The sequence below is a fragment of the Fukomys damarensis genome, unplaced genomic scaffold (genome assembly GCF_012274545.1).
Source record: "Fukomys damarensis isolate Sample0158 unplaced genomic scaffold, DMR_v1.0_HiC HiC_scaffold_22, whole genome shotgun sequence".
Classification (NCBI taxonomy): Eukaryota; Metazoa; Chordata; class Mammalia; order Rodentia; family Bathyergidae; genus Fukomys; species Fukomys damarensis.
The window spans coordinates 15,675,280-15,701,738 of record NW_022900934.1 but is presented as its reverse complement, the minus strand read 5'-3'; the positions used below and the strand labels follow the sequence as shown (position 1 = coordinate 15,701,738).

Sequence of the window (26,459 nt, the reverse complement as noted above, 5' to 3'; positions counted from 1 at the left end):
CGTTGCGCAGGCGCAGGAAGACGGCCGCCCCTCTCAAACGCCCAGTACCCGCCCTCTTGGAAGCACGTGCGCTTTACGTCATTTCCTGTTATTCTTTTCTCCCTTTTCCCACCTCTTTGGGCTCGGAACTGTCTTTTGGGGCGTGCCTGCTTCCTCTTCTGTCAGGTGAGTGGGTGGTAGTCTTCGCTGTCGCAGATCCGCCTCTATTTAGCTGGGTCTCCTTTTGCCCAGTGGTCCATCTGGAGTCGCCAAGGCAACAGGATTCCGCGGTGGTGAGGACGGTGTGTGGGAGTTTTAGTGCCCACCGAGCCCCTTTGGGCGTTTGGCAATGTCTCCTTGATGCTGAAATCTGGACTGCCTGGACAGTGCCTAAACTCGGACCGCAGCCCTCTAATCCTGGGGAATCCCTTCGGGGCAGGGAGAGAAGCGAAGGGGCCCTTGGACCCAAGACCGCAATTGGAACTAAAATGCCTTCGCTGTTGCTGTACCTGTTGTTTGACTTGAGGCAATCGCTTTTAACTCTCTGGGCCTCAGTTCATAAGCGAGTGAGAAGGTTGAACAGTAATAGTGAATGTAGTGTTTTCAGGCTGGACTCTTGAGAATGTGGTGAGAAATACAGACCCTCTTGCCAGAGAAGTGCATGTAGACACCAAATTTTGCAAAAACGTTTCAGGCAGTTTATCCAAATCGGTGATTTTTAGTGATCACTCCATCTTTATGAGTCTGATGGTGGTTCATATAGCAAGGAGGAAAGGCTTTAACTGTGCAGCACCTGCCACCGCCCCCATCGTTGGTTTTGCAGTTCTAGCTAGCAATGCCTCTCCACTCCTGCTACTCTTCGGCTTCATTTCTCAAGACCCCGTGGGAAAAGCTGGCTTTCTTCAATAGAGTTGTTTCTGGCGCAGTCCCACAGTGAGGGCCTTGCCCTGAACCTAAACTGGCCCTCCTACTCCCATTGCCCAGTACCGTAGGGTATAGTCACTTAGCTGAGTAGGTGGCTGAAGTCATTTGAGCTATATTCAGTGTAACTATAGCCAACCAGTGGAATATTTGGACCATGTCTAAAAATGAAATCTACAGTTCATTGTACAGGCAGTCCCCAACGTAGGCGGTTTTTTACTTTATGTTACTGTGACAGGCATATGCATTCGGTAGAAACTGCTTCAGATTTTAGATTTTGATCCCCATCTTAAGCTCAAAATATACATCCTCTGATACTCTCTTATGATGCCGGGCAGGGGAACCAACAGCAGTCAGTCCTGGTCAACCATGTGATCACAGGGGTAAACCCATACTCTCTAGAATACTGTATTAAATGTAGTTTTGACTTATGATGTGTTCAACTTACGATGAATTTCTTGGGATGTGACCCCATTGTAAGTTGTGGAGCATTTGTATACCGTTGTTAAACATAAAGTATGTAGTGAACCCTGGTTAAAACATTTAAATTCCCCTTCTTCATACCAGAGGCTCAGTGACTTGACAGCTAATGGGTTAGTTGTAACTTCATGATGCTAATCATAATGGCTTCCATCTACTGCGCAGCAATTATGTACATTTTCTCTCATTTAATACTCCTGTGACTTTACACATTCTACAGATGAAGATAATTGTTCCAGCTCCCTAGTTCTGTTGCATAGTGCTAGTAAATCAAGAGTTAAACTTTCCGAAGACTGAAACTACAGCTGGTCTTCTCAGCATCTCTTCAAAGGAAAAAGAGGGAAATACGCGAGGGGAGGGAGGTCCCAGAATTGCCAAATGAATTCATCAAAATGTGTTTTTTTTTGCCACCATTTCAAAATACTGCTTGAGGTACAATTTCATACATCCTTGAAGACAAGGAATGTTTTGATTACTATTGAATTTCCAAAGATTGACACAATTCCTAGGAGGTAGTAGATTCTCAATACAGTTTTGTTTTGTTTTTTGGCACCAGGGATCGAACTCAGGTCCTTGTGCTTACAAGGCAGGCAGCAGAACCACTGAGCTAAATCCCCGGCTCAATACAGTTTTGATGAATTCTCATTTTGCCCTATTTTCATCCCTTACAACATTTAATGCTAAAAAACTAAAAATTAAAGTGCTCCTTTTATATAAGTACAGCTCCATAAAGTTAGATGCTTTCTGAGAACATAACTCATTTCCCAGGGAGTACTTGGAAGGTAAGAACCTCTTGGGAATACTGAAGTCTGTTCGCTCATACTCATGACATGGCCTCAAGTTTCAAGTTGTTATATATAGGACTGGCTCACTAGGTGGGACATCATGACTTGGAATGTGGTCACAAAACATGCGATCTGAGTGAATAACAAGCCTGAACTACCCCATGCACCAACAAGATCTTTTTAGCCATGGAAAAAACTCTGAATTTGTATGCGGACCTTATATTCAGGAAATTTCACTTGGTATAATGCACATAGTAATGCCATTTAATAAAAAGGCTATATGGTAGGTATGATATTCCTTAATAATTCATCCCCCTTATTGTAGGTGTTATAAGTGATTGAACAGGGAGGACTTAATTCCATAAATTATACTGCAAAACAACTAATTTATATAGGAGGTATGTTACTTACTTTTCTCATTCCTTAGACAAAATACCAGACACCCAAAGTTAAAAAGGAAGGGTTTTATTTGGCTTACATTTCGTAGAGGTTTCAGTCCATAATCAGCCAACTCCAAAGCAGGGACAACAAACAGGCATGGCAGAGCAAAAGCAAGGTAGCACACACACACAAGGCAGCAAAGATAAGGAGAGTGTTAACAGTGTCTCCCTGCCCCTTTTATCTTATTCAAACTGCTTAGGCTGGGTAGCACTCACACCCTTAATCCTAGTGCCCTTGAGTTTGGCACTGCATCATGAATCAATTCCAGCTTCGCACACTCTAGATCAAGTCTATGACCACATGAGACTTTGAGGGGACATCTAGACCCAAACCATACATTCCACCCCTGGCTCCGCAAAGACTCATGCACATTCCTCTGCACAAAAGGCATTTAGTCCATCTCTAAGTTGCCAAAGTTCTAAAGAGTTTCAGCATTGTTGAAAAGTCCAAGTCCCAAGTCTCCTCTGAGATTTAAAGCAGACCCTTAGCTGGAAGCCCCTGTATAAATGAAAAGAAAGTTAAACACTTCCAACATTCAGTGGCACAAAATAAACATTACCATTTCCAAAGGTAATAGGGGGATACAAAGAAATGGAACCAAAGTAAGTCTAAAATCCAGTAGGGGAAACATTAAACCCCACAGTTCCATTTCCAGCATCCATAGCAATCTCTGGCAAGTTGTGAACTCCGAAGTGTTTTGGTGGCTCCACCCCCATGGCACTTTTGGTGGTTGTAGCTCCCATGGCTTCTCTTGGGCTGGCTCTGCTCTCTCTTTGCAGGTTTTCTCAGACAATCCACACTGCTGGCTTCTCCAAACTTCTGGGGTCTCCAATGCACCTTTGGCTTCATACTCACAGCTTCACACATTGCCCTCTCAGGGGCACCCTGCTTGGCCACTCGGGTCTTCCAAGATCTGGCCAGAAGCTTTCCTGACTCCACAACTTTTGTATTCTGCATGCACCTAAAACCAGTGCCACGTGATGATGCCAAGGTCTACTGCCAGCTGGAGTAATAGTAGCCAGTCTCCCCTCTCTCTCTTGTCCGTAGGGGTCGGTTGCCTGGATTGCTGAGCTGTCTGAACCCAATCCCAAGGAACAAATTCTCTAGGCTGCCATTTTGGAACAACTTCCCTAGGCCACCAATTGGGAACATGTTGTGGCTGTCGCCATTTTGGAACCTAGTTCTCAGAGGCTTTTTTCTCAAAGCAAATTCCTTCACCTTTATAGCACTGAGGCTGCAAAGTGTGGAGTCCTGCTGCTTCCTGTGATGCCCTCAGTCCATCTTTTCTATTCTCCTGTACTTTCTCAGCAATCAGGATCTCTGCTCTATCTTTGCAGTTCATAGCTTTACTGGAGCTTCCCTTCTGGCCAAATTCAAAACATTTTAAATCATTCTGCTGGGCTTTTTTTGCTCTTAATTCTCAATATAGATTTGGCTAAAAGTTCCCAAAGTAGCCATGCCACTTCCTCAATATTCAAGTGCCTTGAAATCTCTTCTGCTGCAAGGGAATAAGTCCACTGCCCTTAATCTCAGTCTCAGGAAAAGTCTCTGGACACCAAATGCAGACAGACTTTCTGCCAAGCCATAATACACGTCTGGAGTGCAATAGCCGTACAGTCCTTCTTCCTAACAAAAACGTCCCAGTCTGGTCTTTATTGGCTTTCTGGTCTTCTGAGCTCTGACCAGAATCTCCCATACACAACAGCCTAAGGGATTCCAGCCCTGCTTCTGTAGCCAATGTCTCTGGATCTTTCCTAACTCTTCTCCTTCCCACAAGCCAGTTCCAAAAGCTTTTGAGCCACATGGCCAGGTAATGTCACAGCAATGACCCCCTCTTCTCTGGCACCAAATTTCTGTGTTACTTTTCACTTATTGCTGAGACAAAATTCCAGATGCCCAAAGTTAGAAAGGAAGGGGTTTATTTGGCTCACAGTTCACAGAGGTTTTAGTCCATAATCAGCCAACTCCAAAGCAGGGACAACAGGAAGATAACCTGTTATTTTAAAAACTAACTTCAGAGAGCCTGGGCATGTTGGTACACACCTGTAATCCCAGCACTTGGGAGGCTGAGGCAGAAGGATTGCCAAGAGTTTGAGCCCAACTGTGCTACATAGCCTAAATTACAGAGTGAGACCCTATCTCAAAAAAAAAAAAAAAAAAAGGAACTTTGGAGAAGACAGGTTCAAAGTCATAAAAATTTATTTTTCCTAAGCCAGACTCAGCTGAATAGCATATGCTTTTCCTTACATGAAAAAAGTAAAATTTACATAAAGGAGAGATGACAGGAAACTGCAGGGTAGACATTTGGAGATGATAGGGAGGGAATTAGGGGAAGGAGAAGGGATGGCAGAAGAGGATAAAGGGGTTGAAAATGAGGGCTGGGGATGTAGCTCAGGGACGCCGCACTTGGCAAGTGCAAGGTCCTGAGTTCGAACCCCCTTTGGGGGGGTATATAATATGCAAGTACCAGTTTCCCAAAATGATGTTACTATTTTTAAAAATTAACTATATATGTGTGTATATACATATAGCAAAAAGATTTCTGTAATATGGCTACCATTCTACCATTTGGTAATCTAAGAAACTAGTCTTATGTTTAAGACTGAGCTAAATTTATTCCTTACCTTGATACAATTTTTAAAATGATTGCCAGGTGTGGTGGTGAATGTCTAATCCTACTGCTTGGGAGGCTAAGCCAGGAGGATTGCCTCAAGTTCAAAGGTAGACTGGCCTAGTGAATTCAAGGTCAGCCTGAACCACAAAGCAAGACCCTGTCTCATAAATAAATAACTTTAGGGTAAAAGGCAGTGATAACTGATCATTTGTGTCTTGATTAGCAAGTGCTACCCCTTTTAATTTTTAAAATCAACTTGAGAGTCAGGTATTCTTACTGTGTCCTTTTTACAACTGAGCAAACTAAGGCTCAGAATAGTAAGATAATTTGTCGAAGTTTATACAGCTTACAAGTGGCAGAATGAGAATTCAGAACTAGGTGATTTGGCTCTACACCCTCCATTCTGATAGATGTTACACTACTTTTCTTAGTCTCCCTACCCCTTACGGTCACCTACCTAGACCAAGAATACCTACTTTCACCTGGGAGACACCACTAGGCCTGAGGAGGTTGGACTGTGCCCCATCTATACTGTACTTGCCTTGCCTGTCCTTGAACCTCTCTCAGATCTTTTGTATTTGATACAGCCTCTGCTGGAAGATTGCTTATCCACCATTCGTATCTTAACAGGTCCCTGCTCATTTAATTTCCCAAAGGGGCCTTCCCTAGCTATCCCAGCAGCTCCTTTCACTGTGTACCTCTTTTTCCTGTACTGTTTTTCCTTCTAGTACTAATCATAGTCTGTCAATGTATATTTATTATCAGGTCCCCTCACTAGAACAGAAGCTACCTGAAGACAGAGACCTTGTCTCTTTATCACTGAATTTTTATTGAATCTAAGATGCATATTTTCCCCACAAATTACTACTCAGAAAATCTGAATATATTTTATAATTGGTAATATATCCTAGTTTAATTGGTAGTTTTTTTTTTCTTTTTAAATTGCACTTCCAGTAAATGGTGAGCCTTTAAAACATGACAAGATCTTAGAGTCGGTGAAAATACGGTATATTCCTAGGGCCTAAATTCTTGGGTAGCACATAGTTGGTTCACCGTAATTACTGGCTAAAGGAATTGAATGTTTATTCTATGTCAAAACTATTTAAATATATTTAAACCCTTCAGTTATTTTGTTACGAATTGCTTCATGTTGCTAAGACAGTATGGTAATACGAACTGAATGTGTACAGATCACTTTGGAAGGCTGCAGGAGCTGAGGGAGCTGCACCAGTCTATGTGGCTACACCATGGGACCATGGTATATCAGGGTCTTGTATTCTTCCTCACTGAATGCCTGCTGCTCGCCTAGTGCTCTGCAGCCATTCACGAGAAGCTCGTGGCTCATTGGAGAGCCACAGAATCAGCAGAGGCACAGCATTCCTCTGTTAGAATTCTCTTCCAGCAAAAGCTTCCTGAAAGAGTTTGAAAGTCAGGCAGTGGAAATGGAGGACGAACCAGGACTGAAGAGAGACCAAGCCAGTTTTGGAAGAAAATCATTTTAAAGAGTTGGATTTTTGTCCTGAGCGTTCTGAATGATTTCCATGGTGGTGATGGGCTGGTCAGCAGTTAACATCACTCTGGAAGCATCTTAGAAAGGAGGTGGCGGGGCTGGGGATTTAGCTCAGTGGTTCTGCTGCCTGCTCACAAGCACAAGGACCTGAGTTTGATCCCCAGTACCAAAAAAAAAAAAAAAAGAAAAAAGAAAGAAAGGAGGTGGGAGGGTGTAGGTAGGCTAATTAAAGATGCCTGACAAGCACAAGGTCCAGAGTTGGATCTCTGGTACCAAAAAAAGTTGCCTGAAATAATGTTTAAGGCCACATCTGAAACCACACCTGAGGAGTGTGAGGAGGCAACAGGCTTTACAGAGACTAGGAAGACTGAGTTGCTGGACCGAGGTGTCTAACTTGAGTAGAGCCAGTAGGTATCACCATTCACTAAGGGAGGAAGACCATGCCTGGGGAGTAGAGGAAGTTTTGGGCATAAGGAATTTGAAGTGCAGATGAAAGCAGGAATCAGGTCATCCTGGATCTTAAATGTTGCCTAAGATTACTTCCAAGAACTGTGGGAGTTGCAAAAGACAAACAGCCAAATGGATTTTAGAATGATTACTTTGGTTTCAGCACAGGCTGATACTCTGAGTTAGGCCCAAGGAGGCAGTTGTCTACCAAATGGTACTTTGGAAAGCAAGTTAATTGCAAAGTTGTGTAGATCGGGCTTTGGGAAGAGATGCGGTAGCATTTGCACAGGAGGGGCAGTAAGAGAAAGTTCACTGTGACATTTGGCTTTCTAGTTTGACAACTAAGTGGATGTTGTCACCTCCTTCTAAAATCTGTTGAATTCAGTTGATAGGGAACAGAGGAAAATAATATTTAATAGTAGCAGCTAATATTTGATAGCTCTTACTGTACATAAAAAACTCATTTTAATTCACAAAACAATCCTATAAGATTATCATCTTCATTTTCCAGGTGAGGAAACTGAAGCAAAGATCGATTAAGCAACTTGCCCGAGGTTCACAGCAGGGAGGTGACAGAACTGGAATCTGAACACAAGCAGTCTGTGCTCTCTCTTGATAACATGTCTCTACATGATGAGCTCAGTTTGAACATACTGAATTTCCAAGATCAGTGGGCCCGCTGTGCAGAGGTTTCCAGAGGTGGGAAAATACGTGGGTCCGAAGTTGAGGCAGGAAATCAGGACTAGAACTCGAGATTGTAGTGACAACAGTGGGTGGCCATTGAATCTACAACACAGGGTGAGGACCCCCAAGGACAGGTGGGGAGTAATAGAGAAGCGAGGGGAACCCTGGAGGCATATACTGCCACTGGCAAACTAATCAGTTGGCATCTGGTTTGTAGATCACCAGTTAACATTATTTTTGTTTGTTGTTTTGGAGGTGAGGCAAGTTTTGTTGGAAATAAGAATAGCTCCTGGATTTTCCAGAAAGGGTCCTGAGGCCACATGGCCTCTCAACCCAGAACTAATTATAGATAAGCAGAGCACAGGAGTTGCTCAGTTGTTTAGGTGGCTCTGTGGATTCAAAATGAACCAAGTCTAGATGCTGTTTTTAAGAAATTAGAATAAGAGGGCCAGGGATTTAGCTCAGTGGTGCTGCCATCGGCCTTGCAAGCACAAGGTCCCAAGTTCAATCCCCAATACAAAAAAGAAAAAGAAATTAGAGTAAGGATCATAACTAGCTAGGTCTTAGACCTGCCTACTCATAGAGATTATCTTTAAGTCTAATAATTGTTTATTGTCCTAAGGTCTCCTTTCACCTGATGTTAGTTATTTATCCAAAGACAACAAGTTCCATTCACTAGTGTACAAGTCCCTTCAGTATCAGGCCCTTGAGGATCAAGAGCTCTGCAGTTGAGAAGGACAATTTCAGTGAAGGAATTTAAAGATTCTCGCTGAGCTTCTGTAGCTGCCACTGTGGCTTTCTAAAGCCTCACTGAACCATGATAGTAATAAGGGGTATGGCTGGAAACTGCCAGCAGGGACAGTGTAGTAATTGGGAGTCCCCTTCTTATAGCTAGCCTATATTACTATTATTGTTTTACATATCTTTTTAGTTATACTTTCCTGCTGGGTACCTAAGACCAAGATAAAAGGAGATGTGTCAATCAAGATCAGTTAAGGCTCAGCCATAATCCCAGCACTCGGGAGGCTGAGGCAGGAGGGTCGCTGTGAGTTGGAGACCAGCCTGGGCTACATAGTGAGTTCCAGAGCAGTCTGAACTACATAGTGAGACCCTGTCTCAAAAAAAAAAAAATATCGGTTAAGGCTCTTCAGGGGTTACTTTTGGGACAATGTGTAAAGCCTCTTAGCACCTCACCTCTATCAGTGCCCTCTGCTAGGGTAAGTCATGGTCTTGCTTGAGCATGTGGCTTCTCTTTGAAGACATTTCCCTTTCAGTGACCCTGCTTTTAGCACAATGTACATTGGTTGACTCCTGACCTCTGGGATCCAACAATCTTTGGTCTTGTAGGCCTGGGCCAAAATGTTTGCTGTCCTCTTAGCCCAGTTTTTTTTAGCTTTGGTCTTCAAGCCTCAGTTTTTGAACCCCCATGAAATCAGTTGTACTAATATTGAAGTGGGATAGGTATAAAGCGCTTTGAATATAGAGTATGGCCAGAGAACTTACTTCTTTATTAATCATGGTTGTCTTAGAAGTCAAATTTCTGTAAAATGTTAACAGATAACAATTATAAAGCTTTATAGGGAAAACTTGAGATTAAGGAAAGCATAGCATTTTAACATGATGATATATTAGAAGCATTAGAGTTTTATCTCTTTTTAGTATAAAATAATTTTTTAGTCAGGTGTCTTTATCTAATTAAAAATATTAAATGACATAGAATTTTACCTAAATTTGTTATCTTTTAATAGAGTGTCTTTTAAAGCAGAATGTACTTGTTTATAGGTGCACTTTTTAAGTTATGCCTAATCTGTTATCATTAGAGTGACATTGTCTGGACTGCACTATGTTTAGGTACCTCTTAACCATGAAAAAACACAATTATATAACAGTCATACAAATGTAAGCCTAAGTATTAACATATCTGGCTGCCTCATACTGGACTGGCATGTACTTTTCATCACAAGTAGCTGGAACACAAGTAATGGAAAGTCAGGTGCTTGACCCTGAAAAAGTTTACCACCATAAACATCTTTAGCCCAGAAGTCACCAGTATGATAAACTGTTTAAGTATTGCATCTTTGAAGGCCTCTACACTTAGGAAATAAAAATACACCTAATGTATTATGAGGTTATCCATAATTAGTGTTATAGCTATATACAAATCTTTGTATGTATTTACTTAGTTTTTACACTTAGGGCAAAATTTAGGCTTCTTTAACAGGCTTTCAGGCTATAACTGCTCACAAAGAGGACATCTTTAGGGCTCTTATAAATTTAGGAAACTGTTAATGATTGCAAATAGACTGCAAATAATATATTACCCAATTTGTAAAATGCTTGCTTAATCAAAGCCACTAGGTGTAGATCAAGTTTTAAATGGCAGTTTAAATGAAATGTAAAGACATGCCAAATCTTTACCATTTTACAGCGGTACCTCTTTTCATGATCTTAATTCATTAGGGCATGAAGCCCTAAGTTTGACTCCAGCATCAGAGAAAACAGAAACCCGTAATTGGAGACTGTCAGTTCCTTAAGTTGTTGATTTGAGCAGCAGGGACTTTCACTACGGTGTCTTTATTTTGGGGTTGAAGAGGCAAAAGGTAGGGAAATAGAGATGAGCTGCTTATACAAAGTATAATTTAAATAGTGAATGGTATGACTTAAACAATGAATGTTTAAATTCAATCCCCAACTTGAAACTATAGTACAAAGCTACTCTGATAAAAGTAGCATGGTACTGGCAAAGAAACAGACCCCAAGGATCAATGGAACAGATTAGAAGATGCAGGAACAACTCAGACATGCTCAGCTATCTCATCTTCGGACAAAGGAGCCAAACACCTTCACTGGAGGAAAAATAGCCTCTTTAATAAGTGGTGCTGAAAAAACTGGGTTCAGTTTACTAAAGATTAAAATTAGACCCATATCCTTCACCATGCACTAAACTAAAATAAAAATGGATCAGAGATCTAAATATTAAAACAGAAACACTAAACTTGCTGGAAGATAGGTAGAACTCTTGAAGACATTGGTGTAGGAAAAAAGTTTATGAAATCAAAACCTCAGTTGCATAGTAACTAACACAAAGAATCAACTGGGATCTCATCTTATTACAAAGCCTCTGCACAGGAAGATAAACTACCAACAAAGTGAAGAGACAACCCATAATGTGGGAAAAAATATTTACCAGCTGTTACTCAAAGGATGACTATCTACAATATATAAAGAACTTAAAAAAGACCCCTCCAAAATTAAAGACCCAATCAAAAAATGGGCATCTGAAGTGGACAGGCATTTCTTGGACAGAGAAGTAGAAAGAACAAATGAAAAATGATATGAAAAAATGTTCAACATCACTGGTCATTCAATGCAAATGAAAACAATGCTGAGATTCCACCTCACTCCAAAAGGAATGGCTGCTATCAGGAAATCAACCAATAACAAATGCTGGCGGGTCTGTAGAGGAAAAAAAAACCTTTCTCCACTGTTGGTGGGAGTGTAGACTGGTGCAACCACTGTGTAAATCAGTGTGGAGATTCCTCACAAAACTGGGATTAGAGGTTCATTGATCCAGCTATTTCCCTGCTGGATACCTTCCCAAGAGAATCAAAAGCATTGTATCACAGCAATATATGCATGTCCATGTTGATAGCAGCACAGTTTGTAATAGCTAAATCTTTGAAACAGCCCAAATGCCACCCAAAGATGTGTTTTTTAAAATACAAAATTGGGGCTGGGGCTTTAGTTCAGTGGTTCCGCTGCCTGCCTTGCAAGCACAAGGACCTGAGTTCGATCCCTGGTACAAAATGTGTGTGTGTGTGTGTGTGTGTATTAAGTGTTAAGCCATAAAGAATGATAAACTTAGAGGTATTTATAGCTAAATGGATGAACCTTGAGACCATACTCTTGAGTGAAATAAACAGGACACGCATGTGTAAATACCAAATTGTTTCTCTGGTATGAGAAAATGAAAGTGTAAATGAGGACCAAAATGTGTAATTGTTATTGCGAATAGGAAGAAAAGGTTCAAAGGGAAAGTGGAGCTGGGGAGGGGAGTGGGAGAAAGGAAAGAAGGGAAAGAAAAAAATGAGAAAAGAAGGAAGAGAGTCTTTGTAAATAGGAAGGGGTAGAGGAGTGGAAGGAAGGGAAGGGGAGTTGGGGACAAACAGGAACCGAGGTACATCGTGTACAGGCACAACTTCGCAGTGATGCGTGCGGTCGTAATGCATATGTAAAACTTCAATACCAATAAAATTAATGAATGAAAAAGAACGTATTACAGTAAAAGACATTGCCCTTAACTCCCTCAAAATACTTCTGCTTGCTCGGAACACACTCATCCTGTAATTCTCGCCACTTTCTGAAGCAGTTCAGAAGCACATTTATGTCTTTTTGTGGTTGTCTTGACTTCATGGTCATTGTTGCCTTAGAAAATGAAAAGCCAGAAGTCTCAGGGTGCCAGAGCTGGTGGGTGAAATCACACAAAAAATGTTTTTGCAATTCGCATCTTGGTTCATGAACTTGATTCGTTTGACAATTCTGGTCGCAAGCCGAGTTGGACGAGAACTGAATCCAATTCAGTGGTTAGGTTCAGCGTTGACATTGACCTTATGGGGAATCTGATTCAGTTCTCATCCAGTTCGGTTTGTGACCAGAATTGTGGAGAGAGTTCGTGAACCAAGGTACCACTGTATAAATGTTTTGAATCAATGCGGGACATCCAAGCAGCTACAGAAAGACATTCCTGAAAGAGGTTTTCCAGAACTGCTTCAGAAAATAACAACAATGATGGGATAAGTGCATTCAGAGAAGAGGGTAGTATATTAGAGAGAATTAATAAGTGTGTCTTATAGTAGTAATTATTTTAGAGCTGGGCATGGTTTCACACGCCTCTAATCCCAGCACTTGGGAAGGTGAGGCAGGAGAATTGCCACAAGTTTGAGGCCAGCCTGTGCTACACTGGAGATCCTGTCTCAAAAACATATAATAGTATAATAATAATAATACTTTTTAAATTTAAACATTCACCACACATACCTGCCATTCTCTTCATAGCCTCCAAAGCTACTGTAGCTTGTTATTTTTTTGTAGTCTGTAATTTTGATAGCTGATTTCCTGAAATATTGAGGAACAGATTATGGAATAGAAGAATTTTGTGATGCCTTTACAAGTGACCTGGCGTCAAACCTGTGCGCTGGCTCTAGTAAGCTGGCCTCAACCAGAGCTGTAGGACTCCAGTTAATTCTCAGAGCTCCAGAAGGGCCCTTTTCCTGGTAGCTACTGATGGCCAGCAGGGGGCACACTAGGATCACAACTTGAAGAGCCAAAGGTTCATAAATCGCACGCTTTTTTTTTTTAATTTTTATTCATTTGAACTTTGCAGTTTAAACTGTATGATAACATCAGAAAGGTTTAAGGTAGAAAAATACAATAAAAAAGTAAAGCTACAGAAGAAAAGAGTCGTGTGGGAGAGACTGCAATGTAGTATTGATAGGAGCTTCTGGAATTCTGGTAATATCTATGTCAATCTGATACTAGCTATAGAAATGTGTCCAGTTTGTAAAACTCCATCAAATGGTAATGTACATGTACATTTTTCAGTATGTGTATTTAAGCTCCAATAATTTTTTTAAAAATCTTTGAAATAAACTGTATGCCACAAGATAGGTATTGGGTTAGAGAAAGCTGACCCCTCCAACCCTATAATTTTTTTTTTTTTTTTTTGGTATGGGGGATTGAACTCAGCACCTTGTGCTTGCTTGCAAGGCAGATAGCAGAAACATTGAGCTGAACCCCCGGCCCTTCCCCTATAATTCTTAACTATATCTGAGTGACTGAACCCCCTGAGGATGTCACAACCCCCAGGTCAAGAGCTTTTACCTCAGCAAAAGAAAAATGAGCAAAGAATGCAAACCAGTGGTTTGTAGAGAAGGAAAAACACAAGTGACCCTAAAACATATGGGAAGATGCCCAGGCTACCTCGTGTGGGTAGCACGTGCCTGTAACCCCAGAGCTCTAGGAGGCTGCAACAAGAGGATCACAAGTTTGAGCCCAATTTAGGAACTCAAAATAGAAAAGGGCTGGGGGACATAGCTTAGTACAGATGCTCTGGGATCAATCCCCAGTTTCACACACACACACACGCACACCTGTACATGCACACACATACACACCTCAGCCTTTCTTGAAAAGATTGGGGTTAGCGGGATGCTGTGGCCAGCACCTGTAATCCCAGCACTCAGGAGGCCGAAGCAGAAGGATCACAAGTTTGAGACTTGCTTGGACATTTTAGCAAGATCCTGACTTGACCCCTTCTCTCCCACAAAAAAAGATGAATGCTTATTGAAGGTGCACTGAGATACCCACTTTAACCTCTCAGGTTGGCAGAAATCTCACGGTTTGACAGCACACATGAGAATGGGGCTAGAGGCAATGAAATAAAAACATCAGGGCACAAGGTATCAGGAACTCTGGATTCTGACCTTGCCCCCACCATCCTTGGAAACATATCTGAGTTTCTTGTTTATTTCTCCAGTGTTTTTTTTTTTTTTTTTTTTTTGGTACCGGGGATCAAACTTGGGTCCTTGTGCTTGCAAGGCAGGTGCTGGAACCACTGAGCTAATTCCCCGGCCTCTCCAGTGTTTCTTTATACAAGTACAAGGGATACAAATACACATTCTTAGCTGTGCATCTTGTTTTTTTCACTGCCACTCTTTATCTTATAGCTCTTTCCTTATTACAGAGTTTCCTCCCAAGTTTTTTCAGTGACACAGTATTTCAATGTGGATGCACCAAGCTTACCCCTTTACCCCTGGCAAAACAGGCAGAAGTTTCTAGTCTTCTGCTTGCAATCACTGCTGTAATGAATAACTTTCACCTAGTGTCACCTATGGGACAGATTAACAGACTTGTAATTCTGATAGATATTTCCAAATTTTAACAGGGGTGTGCATTTCACAATCCTGTCAGCAATGTCTGAAATCAGCTCTGTCAGTTGTTTTGAGACAAGGCCTTGCTGTGTAGATCAGGCTGGCCTTGAACTCTGTGTAGCCCAGGCTCGCCTTGAACTTGCATCATTCCTCCTGCCTCAGCCTCCCTAGTGCCAGGAATTACAGGTGTACACCACCACACCTGAGGGTGCGTTCTGATTTTTGAAACATGTCAAAAACCTGCGCAAAACACAATTTAAAGAGACCCTGCTCTAAAGCCTGTGATCAGAGCCTTAGGCGTTCATTCATGCTTATTACTGCTCTGTTTCAGAGCGGCTGGGTTGCTTTGTTGCAGCAGTTGGGATTGAACCCAGAGCCTTGTGCTCTACCACTAAGCAACGTTTCCCAGCCCTGGATTTTTTTTTTTTTTTAACTTGGATTAAACTGTATCTTAAGAGTCTTCAGCTGATTCTACACTTGACAGGTTTCTGATTCAGCTGAATTCTGAGGATTCTTGCGTGTGTGTTCTATACCAGTCTTCCTCCTTCACTGTTGACACTCAACCACAATTTTTCACGTACTTCATTCATATCTATACGTACATGAATATCTGTGTAACTCCGGGAAAGAGCAGTTTTCACCACATCTTCCCACCCGTCTGAGACCAATCCCTGCTCTGGCATTACTGGAATTTCCTTCTCAGGAAATTCGTGTTGTTTTCTGTGTACATGCACATATATCATGTCTTCTCTCATCTTGGTGGGGGGGTTGTTTGAGGAGGGTTGTTTTATTTTTGCATTTCTTAATTGGCTTTATTTGTGATTCCAGAACGGGGCAGCAGCCTGATCTAAAAATGGTTCACAGTGCCCCACTGTGCCGGGTAGGCAGGCATTTATAGCCACGGAGCTTCTCATATCTTTTAAAAACCAAAACTTTTAAAAAGGTAAACCCAAACTCAGAAGCCCCCTTTCTATTTCCTTGTAAAGCCCCTGTCCTCTTTTCGCTCCTTCGAGCCATAGTGTCCTTTCTCCCCACCCTTTCTCCAGCTGGAACCAGACCTCCCTCCCACTGAAGCACTTCTTGCCAAGGTTGTGCTAACCTCATCGTGGAATACTGTGCCTCTGGGCGCAGCCTCCTCTTCACGCCCCTCTCAGCCTCTGTGGTCACTGCAGCCGGGGACCCGTCTCCTCCTCGGGCTTTTTCTGCCTCCTGTCTGCAGATCTTTAGGGACCCCCACATCCTCTTTGCTCATCTCCATTCCCTTGGATGGATGTAGAAAGCCACTCTGACTTGCTTGAGCGAAAGAAAGGTACTGTAAAGCTACCAGGAAGCTCACTGAAAAGGGACTGGTCCCCCCATTGCCTAGACCCTGGGCACTGTGATCAGAGCTGACTCTGCCACGCTCCATCTTGATGTGCCTCTCCGTGTGAGCCTCTGCAGCAGGGTCAGATCCTACCCACTGGTCCTCGGAGGTGTGAAAACAACGCAGCCTCCTCTACATTTTCACCTGGTCTCGTTTTCCTCAAGCTAGCACTCTTCCAACTTGAGGGGGTACTGCAGCCCTTCTGACGCACAGCATTCTGTTTTGTATTTATATGTGATACGTCAGGGTTTCTTTTCTCTCCTTTCTTGCCTATTCCTGGGATGGGATCTGGGTATGTAAGAGGGTGACAGATGAGTTTTGTGGTTAGATACTGTCCCCTAACCTTGGCTGGTCTTCACTGTCATGTGACCACTCCAGACTTGTCCCTAGATGTCACGGATTATGAAGGAACCCAGCAAGATAGCACTGACCTGATTTAGATCCTGAGCAGTGCTCTGACCTCCTCAGGATCGTGAATATCACAAATGTTTCTAGATTCGATGTCCTCATGTGCCATATCCCACATAGCCTGTTGGCTGGCCCCTTCATCTGTTTGTCTCCTTAGCACACTATTGGGGCATTTATGAGTCACCTTCATAACACCCACAGCTCAAGGGGAAATGGGGATCTGGAACTGCCCACACCATCTCCCAAAGCTGCTTTTACAGCTTAGGTGTCCGGCTCTGTATATGGCACGGTCAGTGGGTGGCTCCTCCAAGAGGCCAGTGCTGTCCTTGGCTGTGCTTGGGGATGCAGACACCAGAATCCTCTCAATCTGCCTTGGTCCCTCTTAGCCCCACATGGGGAATTTGACCTTCGGGAGGATGGACCAGAACACCGCTTCTGAACTTGTCTTGCTTTTCTCCATGGTGGTTCCAGGAGGCTCTTCCCCTTCCTGCTGTGTGGGAACTTGTCTTTAATGTTACACTGTGACACATCTAACCTGTGGCTTATGGAGAACTCCTGTCCCCTCTCCCCAAGTTGATCTACAAAGGGAAGATTTCTGAAATAAGTAAACCTTTTCTCCCTCAGCAAAGCCAGATCTTAAGAGTCCAGTGTATTCATTGTGGACTGAAGAAAATCACTTTCTAATTTCAGAGCTGAGCAATGGCTCCTTGAGGGACAAAGGTCATTGATTGAATGGCTGGGGAGCTTCATGCTAGTCTAGCAATTAGGAATTATCAGCAACAAAAGTATGGGTTTTTAATCTTAAGGAATATTTACACCTGTCTTGACAGGTGTGCCCACTTATTCAGTGGCAGGGCACTTTGACAGCTCATTGAGACAGAGAAAGGGTGGGTAGTTCCCCCAAAGAAGAGATGGCTGCCATTAGGTGAAGATGGAAGGAAGGAAAGGAACAGGAGAAAACAGCCCATGACATCCACAGCTTCAAGGATTCTCTGTCTGCTGCTGATGCCCCATCTGTATCTCTAGCCCACTGTCTCCTCAGTACCACATCTCTGTGTCCAGTACCCTCATCCAGCTGTCCCTAACACCTGAGGGAACATGACGTTTCCAGTCGAACAGGTTCTTCTTTCCTCTAAGCCTGGTCTTCCAGCCTTTGCAGGTGCCTTTCAGTTTAATTGAATCAAATTTGGACTGATCCACTACACCTCTCTGTCTGGCTCTGAGGTTACTTAAGACCCTCCCCTTGCAAATATTTTTGGTTTGTTCAAGTTTTATAATTAAAACTAATATTTTGCAATAATAGGAATTGAAACCAGGGCCTTCTACTAAGCTACATCCCCAGCCCTTTTTATTATTTTTAAAATAATTATTTTTAATATTATTATTTTAAATATTTAATAATATTATGTTTAATGTTGAGACAAGGTTCAGCCTGGGCTGGGCTTGAACTTGCAGCCCTCCTGTCTCTGCCTCCCAGAGTACTGAGAATATAGGTGTGTGCCAGTTAAAACTAATTTTTTCTCCTCCCAGTGCCAGGGATTGAACTCAGGACCTGGCACTTGTGGAATAGGTGTGATGCCACTGAGCTAAATCCCCATTTAAAATTAATTTTAACAAAAGAAAAATATGTCTCTATTGAACATGTAGGAGATGTGAAGAAAGTCACATGCCCTCTGCCCAGCTCTCAAGGGTGGCCAGGGTCGGCATTTTGTCAGAGTGTTGCAGAGGGCTGCAGACTGGCCCTGTTAGAAGCTCTACCTCCAGATGCCCACCCCTCCATGTGCCCTTGGACACCCTACCCATGCCCCTGTGCCTGTTTACTCCTCTGAAAAATGAGGCTAATAACAAGGCCTCCCTTGAGGATTGGCAGAGGTTGAAATGAGCATGGCTCATGGCATCCAGTGAGTTTTGGCTGCTGCTGCAATTATTATTATTGCTATCTTAAATGTGTATCTGATAGTCGCTGATAAACTGTGAAGTCTTATATCCTGCTTTTTTCATTTGCTATTATGAATATTTCTTCATGTCACAGAGTATCCCTCCGAATATTTTAATGGTTGTGTAATACTCTGTCACTTAAATATATTCCTAATTTATTCTGTAGTTCACTGTCCCTCTACTTCTGCTATAATGAACTGAGTTGCAACTCCTTGTGTCAGTACCTATATATAGGAGCATGTGAATATGTTTATCAACATTCCTATCTGACGGTGGAGCTGATTATTTTCTTAGACTAGAAGTTTACACCTGGAGCTCCAGGGTGAGATGGTATGTGCTGTTTCCAATGTCTGGAACACACTGAAAAGTTGCCTGACCTCATACACACCAAGCAGCGGGCACCACGGGCCGCCTCACCACCCTGTCTCTCAGTGAGATGAGCTTCTTGCTGCTGTTTCTTTACAAGCTGGATTTTGCCGCATTTCACTGGAATAGTGGGAGTTGGTCCTACTGCTCACAGTACTTACATCGTTGTTACTTCTTACATTAATAAATTAACATAGCAGTTTCCAAAGCCCTGTCTGACATATTAACCTGTTTCCTGCCTGATGTGTTTTCCTGCAGGTGGAATATAATCTATGGTGCTGGCTTTTCTTGTTTCTCTGTTCTCACTGCCCTCAGTGTTCAATGCTGAGGCATCTCTCTGGTGACAGCTCAGGCTCCTAAGCCCAGTAGTAGGTTCTAAAGAAACCTGACTGGGATAAGGACAAGCTGAGGTGGGCTGAGCCACTCTCTGAACTCTGAGTAGCTTTGTCCGCACTGGTGGCCAGATCAAACTTTTTTCATTCAACATTCTCTCATCTGGGGCTACCCTGCTATTGTTATTCTACCTTCCAAGAATGAGAGCTAGAGGATTGATTGATTGATGATAGGTTCTCACCCTGTAGTTCATCCTGGCTTTGAACTCATTAGGTAGCCCAGGCTGGCCTCAAACTTGAAGTGATCCTCCTGCCTCAGCCTCCCAAGTGCTGGGATTACAGGAGTGTGCCACCTCGCCCAGTTTAGAGTTTTAATTTGTAAAAACCATCTAATATTGTAGCACACTTTATATTTTAGGAAGTGCATCCCACGTATACTTGCCTATCCCCTACATTCAGTTGCAGGAGGTAGGCTGCTTATCTTCAGATGAGCTCCAATGGGGGAAGCTGCCATGGAGTGAGAGCAGCACTGCCCCTGGGAAGTCCTTGATCTTTATAAAGCAAGTTGCCTTGAGAAAAGGACAGCCAGAAGGATACAGGTGACTTCAGAGAGAGAACCAGGCTTCCGTTGTAGAAGAAAGGCTGAGAGGAGTTGAAGGAGTAGAGGCCCAAGGCCTCAGATGGGATGGATGTGGATCCTTTGGTTTTCAGTTGAGGACTGGACCTGCCCCCATTGCTGAGGTGGCAGCGGGAGGGATGGCAGCCTGGGACTCTGAGAGCTAGGATTTCTCCTCCACCTCTTCAGGGCCTCACTGCCTGTGGGCCTTGGGCAAGTACAACACTCTGAGTCTCAGTGTCCCAGCTGCCAAATGGAAAAAACTGACCTCTCTTTGCCAGCTTAGAATTGCTTTGGAGGTCTGGTGAAATGATTTGTATGATGCTGAGAACTTTACAGTGTGGAGTACCCAGAACTCATTAAGCTGGGTTTACTCACTACAGGGGAAGGGAACAGGACTCCAGTGAGATTTCTGTTCTTTTCCTCCTTTTTCTATGTCTTATTTTTATGTTTATTATTTTACAACATTCTTAAAAGATTATATAAATGATGATAAAATAGAGCTTTAAAAATTCCACATGCTTACTGTGCTGTTTTACTCTGCAGGGGGCTTGGGAGAGGAACAGGAGAGACAGTTGTAGCTTCATGTACCTCTTCCCAGGCTTTGAAAAGACCAAAACTCATACATATTCCTGTGTACATGTTCAATACATATACACATATGCATTTGTTTATACAGTTTTATTCTTTAAATTTTTAAAAATCTGGGCTGGGGCACCAGGGCAGCGCCTCCAAACTGGGAAGATATTTTCAGTGAGCTTGCATGGTGGTGCAAAGGGAATAAGGCCAAAGGAGCCTGAGACTGCAGAGGGAACTCGGACGGCTGTAAAGCCTTGTGTTCTGCCTCTGCCTGCAATGGATCACAGAGACACGGGCTTGGATGAAGTCTACCAGTCCTCATTTGATTTTGACTCGGGGTGAACAAAAACTACCTCTGCCTGTCTCCTAGTAGTAATGCGTTTCCACCGGGATGACCTGCTCAGAAATTTGGTTTGCTGAGAACAGACTCAGTACCTGAGGAAGGAGAAGAGGCAGCAGCCATGCTCAGCGCCACCTGGACGCTCTCAGAAGAGCAGGACAAGCAGGACAAGCAGAGAAGGGAGCTGGAAAAGGTGGAAGAAGAAATCCAGACTCTTTCTCAAGTGTTAACAGCAAAAGAGAAGCATCTAGCAGAGATCAAGCAGAAACTTGGGACTGGTTCACTAGAGGAGCTAGAGCAGAACATTGCCAAAGGGTGGCAGGATGACTTACAGGAAGACCTCTGAAACCTTATCCCAAGCTGGACAGAAGGCTTCAGCGGCCTTCAGTTGGCTCTGTCATTCCTGAAAAGCTTGAAGATGTAAAAAAAAAGTCATTGAAGAAAAGATCAAAAATTCAAAGTCTAAAGTGGGAGGAACCAAGCCTGCTGGCAATGATTTGGAAGTCTTAAATTCAACTGTAAATGCCAGTGCCACTGCCACAGGGCCATCTCCAGAACAGACACACAGAGCCTGTGAGAGTGCTACCTCGGTTCCCCTTCCCAATGGCAGATGCAGCAAGCAAGATCCAAGCACATCTTGTCAGCATTTGTTGCTATGGATTTCTACCAGATGTGCTTTTATTTAGCTGTACATATTTCTTTGAGCAAATAGTTTGTGAGTTAAACAAAATGAAAATACTTTCACCTCTATTCCCAGGAAACACCCTGCATGTACATTGCAGGCCCTTTATTTAGGGAAGTATTATAGACACAGGTAGTACCTGGAGACACTTGCTAGAATGATCTGAGAAGCTGCAGGTGATCACAGTTGCTTTCGTACTTTACAAAATTGCTCTGCACCTGAGGGGCTACTTGAGTCTTTGTTGTCTAGATTATTTTTCCTTCTTTGACTGTATATTTGATTCCTAATTCAAATTGTTCTTTTAAACTTTCAGAATCCTGGTTATTACAACTTTCTGCCATTTTATTTACATTTAAGGGAAGAACTTACTAACTACAAAAAATTTGTTTTTGAATAAACACTTTTCATATAAGGTACATATCTTGAATGTGTGAAGATGCCAGACCAGAGTACACAGCTTTAAATCCTATTTGTTATAGTTGTGTGACAGTACATAGATATAGATATAGATATATAGATATAGATACAGATATATCATCTTTCTAACTACTTGGTGACTTGGGAGTGGGACCTCCCCATTTCCTTGTTCACTGCCATTTGTGGCTATAACTATTTCAGCACATTTGTTACTATGCCACTTAATGTCAACTTTTGAAAATATTAAAATTTAATTTCAAGGTGAACAAACAGCTGACCAAATAACACCGAGTCAAGCATATCCGTAGGTTGGGTTAGGAGTGTGCTCATCAATGTTCAGTTCAAACACCTGAAGTGCTTTAGGTCTTGATAGCTATAAACTTAGTAAGATCAGTCCCATTAGGGGAAGCATTGCTGTCTCCATTTAATCCATTTAGCAGCTTTTAAAATAAGCATATAGTTATGACCGATACAACAAACATTTTTATACTAAAGTGTTGGTGATAACGCCTGAAGGTGTAATTTATTAATAAAAATCAATTCATCCTCTACTTGTTTGCAGTGTTAGAAATGCTACTGTAGCTATTGCTCCTACTTTGAATACCAGGTGTCCAGGCTAGTGAATCAAACCTTCTGCGTAGAGGCCAAAGTACTCTAGTACCTCTAATAACTCTGACTTAGTACCAGCACCACCATTCCTTTGTGCTGTATGTTCATGGCCTACAATGTTACCTGTTATTTATCAAGTTGTAGTTGTTTATTGTTTACACTAAAGTTAATTGCCAAGCTTGGAGTGACCTAAACATTTTTTAAAAGGATGACTAGATTTCCTTGAAGATAAATTCTTCTGAAAACCAAATTTGGAAAGCCACAGCGCTGATTGTTATAAAATGACAAGCTGCCATTGTTGATTGCTAGGGCTTTTGTTAGCACATCGAATGCAATTGAAAGTATGTTCTATTACATGTGCAAAGCTTAATAAATTCTGCAGATCAGTATATGTCTCAATTATGAGGCCAGTGGTCTGGTAACTGCTTGTATTAAAGAGTCATCTAGTGTCTATACTTTAAAAACAGTATTTTACTGTCAATTTTAAATCACTGGTGTCAGACTAACATTTTAAATAGTTTCATTCTAGGGGCTCAAGGTAAAGGTTGTTGAAGTTTTGTCCCAGAAGAGCAGATCTGTAGAAACTTGTCATTTTGTAGAAATGTTATAGTTATTTAACATAGCTGTTAAATTATTTTTTTCTATCAAGGAGGGGTTTTTTGTTGTTGTTGTTGTTGTTCCAACATCTTCTCTTCATCATATTGTTTCTTGGTTGTCCTGCCCTGTTCCTGTCTTTCAACAATGGCGATTTCTTTAGGTAAGAGAAATATCTTCAAATCTTTTTGTACACCACATGAGGAAAAATGATAAAAAATAGGTGTGGGTAGTGGGATGGGTCTATGTAGGTGAGAATTGGGGGTAGCTGTAAAAGAAATGGCAGTCTTTCCTAGATACCTTCCTAATTTAAAAATTATTTAATCTGTTATACAGTACTCTGCTTTTAGAAGTAAAAAGAGGATGAATTCAGAAAAATAAACATGGATTCAGAAATATTCACACCTCTGCGGGCAAGATGGCTGGAGGGCGAGGCCGGAGTGACTCTGGGACAGCCACACCTCTCTCGTCAGGATCTCGCCACCTTGGATGTTACCAAGTTGACTCCACTTTCACGTGAAGTTATCAGCAGACAAGCAACAATTAATATAGGTACCATTGGTCATGTAGCTCACGGGAAGTCCACGGTTGTAAAAGCCATTTCTGGAGTGCACACTGTCAGGTTCAAAAATGAACTAGAAAGAAACATCACAATCAAGCTTGGATATGCTAATGCTAAGATTTACAAACTTGATGACCCAAGTTGTCCTCGGCCAGAATGCTATAGGTCATGTGGAAGTGGTACACCTGATGAGTTCCCTACAGACATCCCAGGGACCAAAGGGAACTTCAGATTAGTCAGACATGTTTCCTTTGTTGACTGTCCTGGCCATGACATTTTGATGGCAACTATGCTGAATGGTGCAGCAGTGATGGATGCAGCTCTCCTGTTGATAGCTGGTAATGAATCTTGCCCTCAGCCTCAAACTTCTGAACACCTGGCTGCAATAGAAATCATGAAACTGAAGCATATTTTGATTCTACAGAATAAAATTGATTTGGTAAAAGAAAGTCAGGCTAAGGAACAATACGAACAGATCCTCGCATTTGTACAAGGTACAGTAGCAGAAGGAGCTCCCATTATTCCAATTTCTGCCCAGCTGAAATACAATATTGAAGTTGTCTGTGAGTACATAGTAAAGAAAATACCAGTACCTCCTAGAGACTTTACTTCAGAACCTCGACTTATTGTCATTAGGTCATTTGATGTCAACAAACCTGGTTGTGAAGTTGATGACCTTAAGGGAGGTGTGGCTGGTGGTAGTATTCTAAAGGGCGTATTGAAGGTGGGCCAGGAAATAGAAGTCAGACCTGGTATTGTTTCCAAAGATAGTGAAGGAAAACTCATGTGTAAACCAATCTTTTCCAAAATCGTTTCACTTTTTGCAGAACATAATGATCTTCAGTATGCTGCTCCTGGGGGTCTTATTGGAGTTGGAACAAAAATCGACCCCACCTTGTGCCGAGCAGACAGAATGGTGGGGCAGGTACTTGGTGCAGTGGGAGCTTTACCTGAGATATTCACAGAATTAGAAATTTCCTATTTCCTACTTAGACGGCTTCTAGGTGTACGCACTGAAGGTGACAAGAAAGCAGCAAAGGTCCAAAAGCTGTCCAAGAACGAAGTGCTCATGGTCAACATAGGATCTCTGTCAACAGGAGGGAGAGTTAGTGCTGTCAAGGCTGATTTGGGCAAAATCGTTCTGACCAATCCTGTGTGCACAGAAGTGGGAGAGAAAATTGCCCTGAGCCGAAGAGTAGAGAAGCACTGGCGTTTAATTGGTTGGGGTCAGATAAGAAGAGGAGTGACAATCAAGCCAACCATAGATGATGACTGAAGAATCCCAGCTAAACAGTACATTTGGATGAGGTGGAATTTCTCTGAACAACCGAGGGGTATATTTTCAAAGCAGTAGTAGGGAATTAATTTCATAGCTCATTACCTTAGTAGGTAACTGTAAGGTTATTCTGGTTATTCTCATTTTTTGGTGACGAAAATCTAACCTCTAGTACTAATATGAGGTCTATAAATGTAAAGGTTGGTGTCATGTTGGGTTAAATCTATATTTTAGCAGAAGTTAAGCATGTCCAAATCAGGTCTCATTTATACATCAATACAGGTTTGAAAAGAAATGGCTACAGCCAGCCTTCTCTGTAGCGCACATGCCACTGAATCTGTCTGAAATAGTTTTTCTTTTTTATGATTAAAAATATATATTATTCATAGTGCTCTTTGTGGAAGATTTGGTATTACAAATTTAAGATATTTAAGAAACTTGAGACAGTGATTAGTAGGATTGCCAGAAAGTGACCCTGGCTACTCTGTTTTGTGTTTAACATTATAACAAAACAGGAAAGAGAAATCTGATATTTATGAAATCTCAGATATTTAAGGATTCAAAAAAGTATAATAGGAGAAAATACCTCCTTACATAAAGCAGTCTCCTTACATTATGGAGTTTGTGGGAAATAAGCTTATGCGATCAGTGTAATCAACAAAGACATCTCATTAACTGGATTGTCCTAGCAATTCAAATTAATGAAACAAAAAAAGCATTTAATTTGGATCATTTGTGGATCTGTTAAGATATGCATGGTGTATTTTTTAATAGTATTTTAAAGCAATAAAAAGTCCATAATTTGGGAAAAATAATAAAAAACTTGAAAATGCCTCCACATGCCTCACCTTGCTTGAGCCCTTTAATTATTGTATCTTGAAAAAAAATTGTATCCTGAAAACTCTGCATCAGAGCTACCCAGTTCTATGTCTGGGCATTTATGCATAGATAGGTATATATAGATATCTCCAGTTACCTACCAATGTCATTCATTTTAAAAATTAAAAATAATAAAAAATGATTAAAATGTTCCTCAAGTTTGTACTGTGAAGCGAAGTTGCTGGTGATGCAAATTTTAATATTTGCTAGTACACCAAGCTGCCAGATCCCATGCCCACCAGAGGTGTTGGAGTGCTCATTGGCCTACAGCAGCTCTCAGCAAGAGGAAGCATTTGGCAGTGTCTGGAGAGAGTACTTGGTTGCTACAGCCTGGATGCTAAGCCTCCTATGATAAATAGGACAATGCCCCATTAACAGAGAATTAGATCAGTAGGGCCAATATTGAGAATCCTGGCCAATGCTAGATACTGTGATTCTTTATTTTTATTTTTATTTTTATTTTTGCTTTTGGTTTTTTGAGACAGGATTTCCTTATAAGTAGCCCAGTGTCATTCTTTTTAATCTTGCCAGTGTGGTAGTTTGAAAAATGATGCCTGATGTTATTTTATTCCTCTTTAGGGTAATGGAGTTAGTTTTACTTGTTCATGTATTGTTTGAATTTGTTATAATTAGCATGCATTCTTTTTGTAATTCTTTCAAAAAGCCATTAAAGATTTAAGACTCCACACATCTTGTCTTTGACTATTC

At 41.9% G+C, this 26,459-nt stretch overlaps 2 protein-coding genes and 1 pseudogene across 2 annotated transcripts in view; 2 read left to right on the top strand and 1 right to left on the bottom strand.

Moving 5' to 3' along the window:
* Positions 1-26,459, bottom strand: part of Fitm2 (fat storage inducing transmembrane protein 2) — an 85,932-nt gene that overhangs the window by 12,121 nt on the left and 47,352 nt on the right. The gene's annotated exons all lie outside the window — the stretch shown is intronic.
* LOC104867156 (eukaryotic translation initiation factor 2 subunit 3, X-linked-like) lies at positions 91-26,433 on the top strand. The gene is made up of 2 exons (XM_033767072.1): positions 91-165; positions 23,371-26,433. The coding sequence occupies exon 2, from the start codon at positions 23,418-23,420 to the stop codon at positions 24,870-24,872; it is 1,455 nt and encodes a 484-aa protein (XP_033622963.1). The 5' UTR covers positions 91-165; positions 23,371-23,417; the 3' UTR covers positions 24,873-26,433.
* LOC104867155 lies at positions 20,437-22,203 on the top strand (annotated as a pseudogene).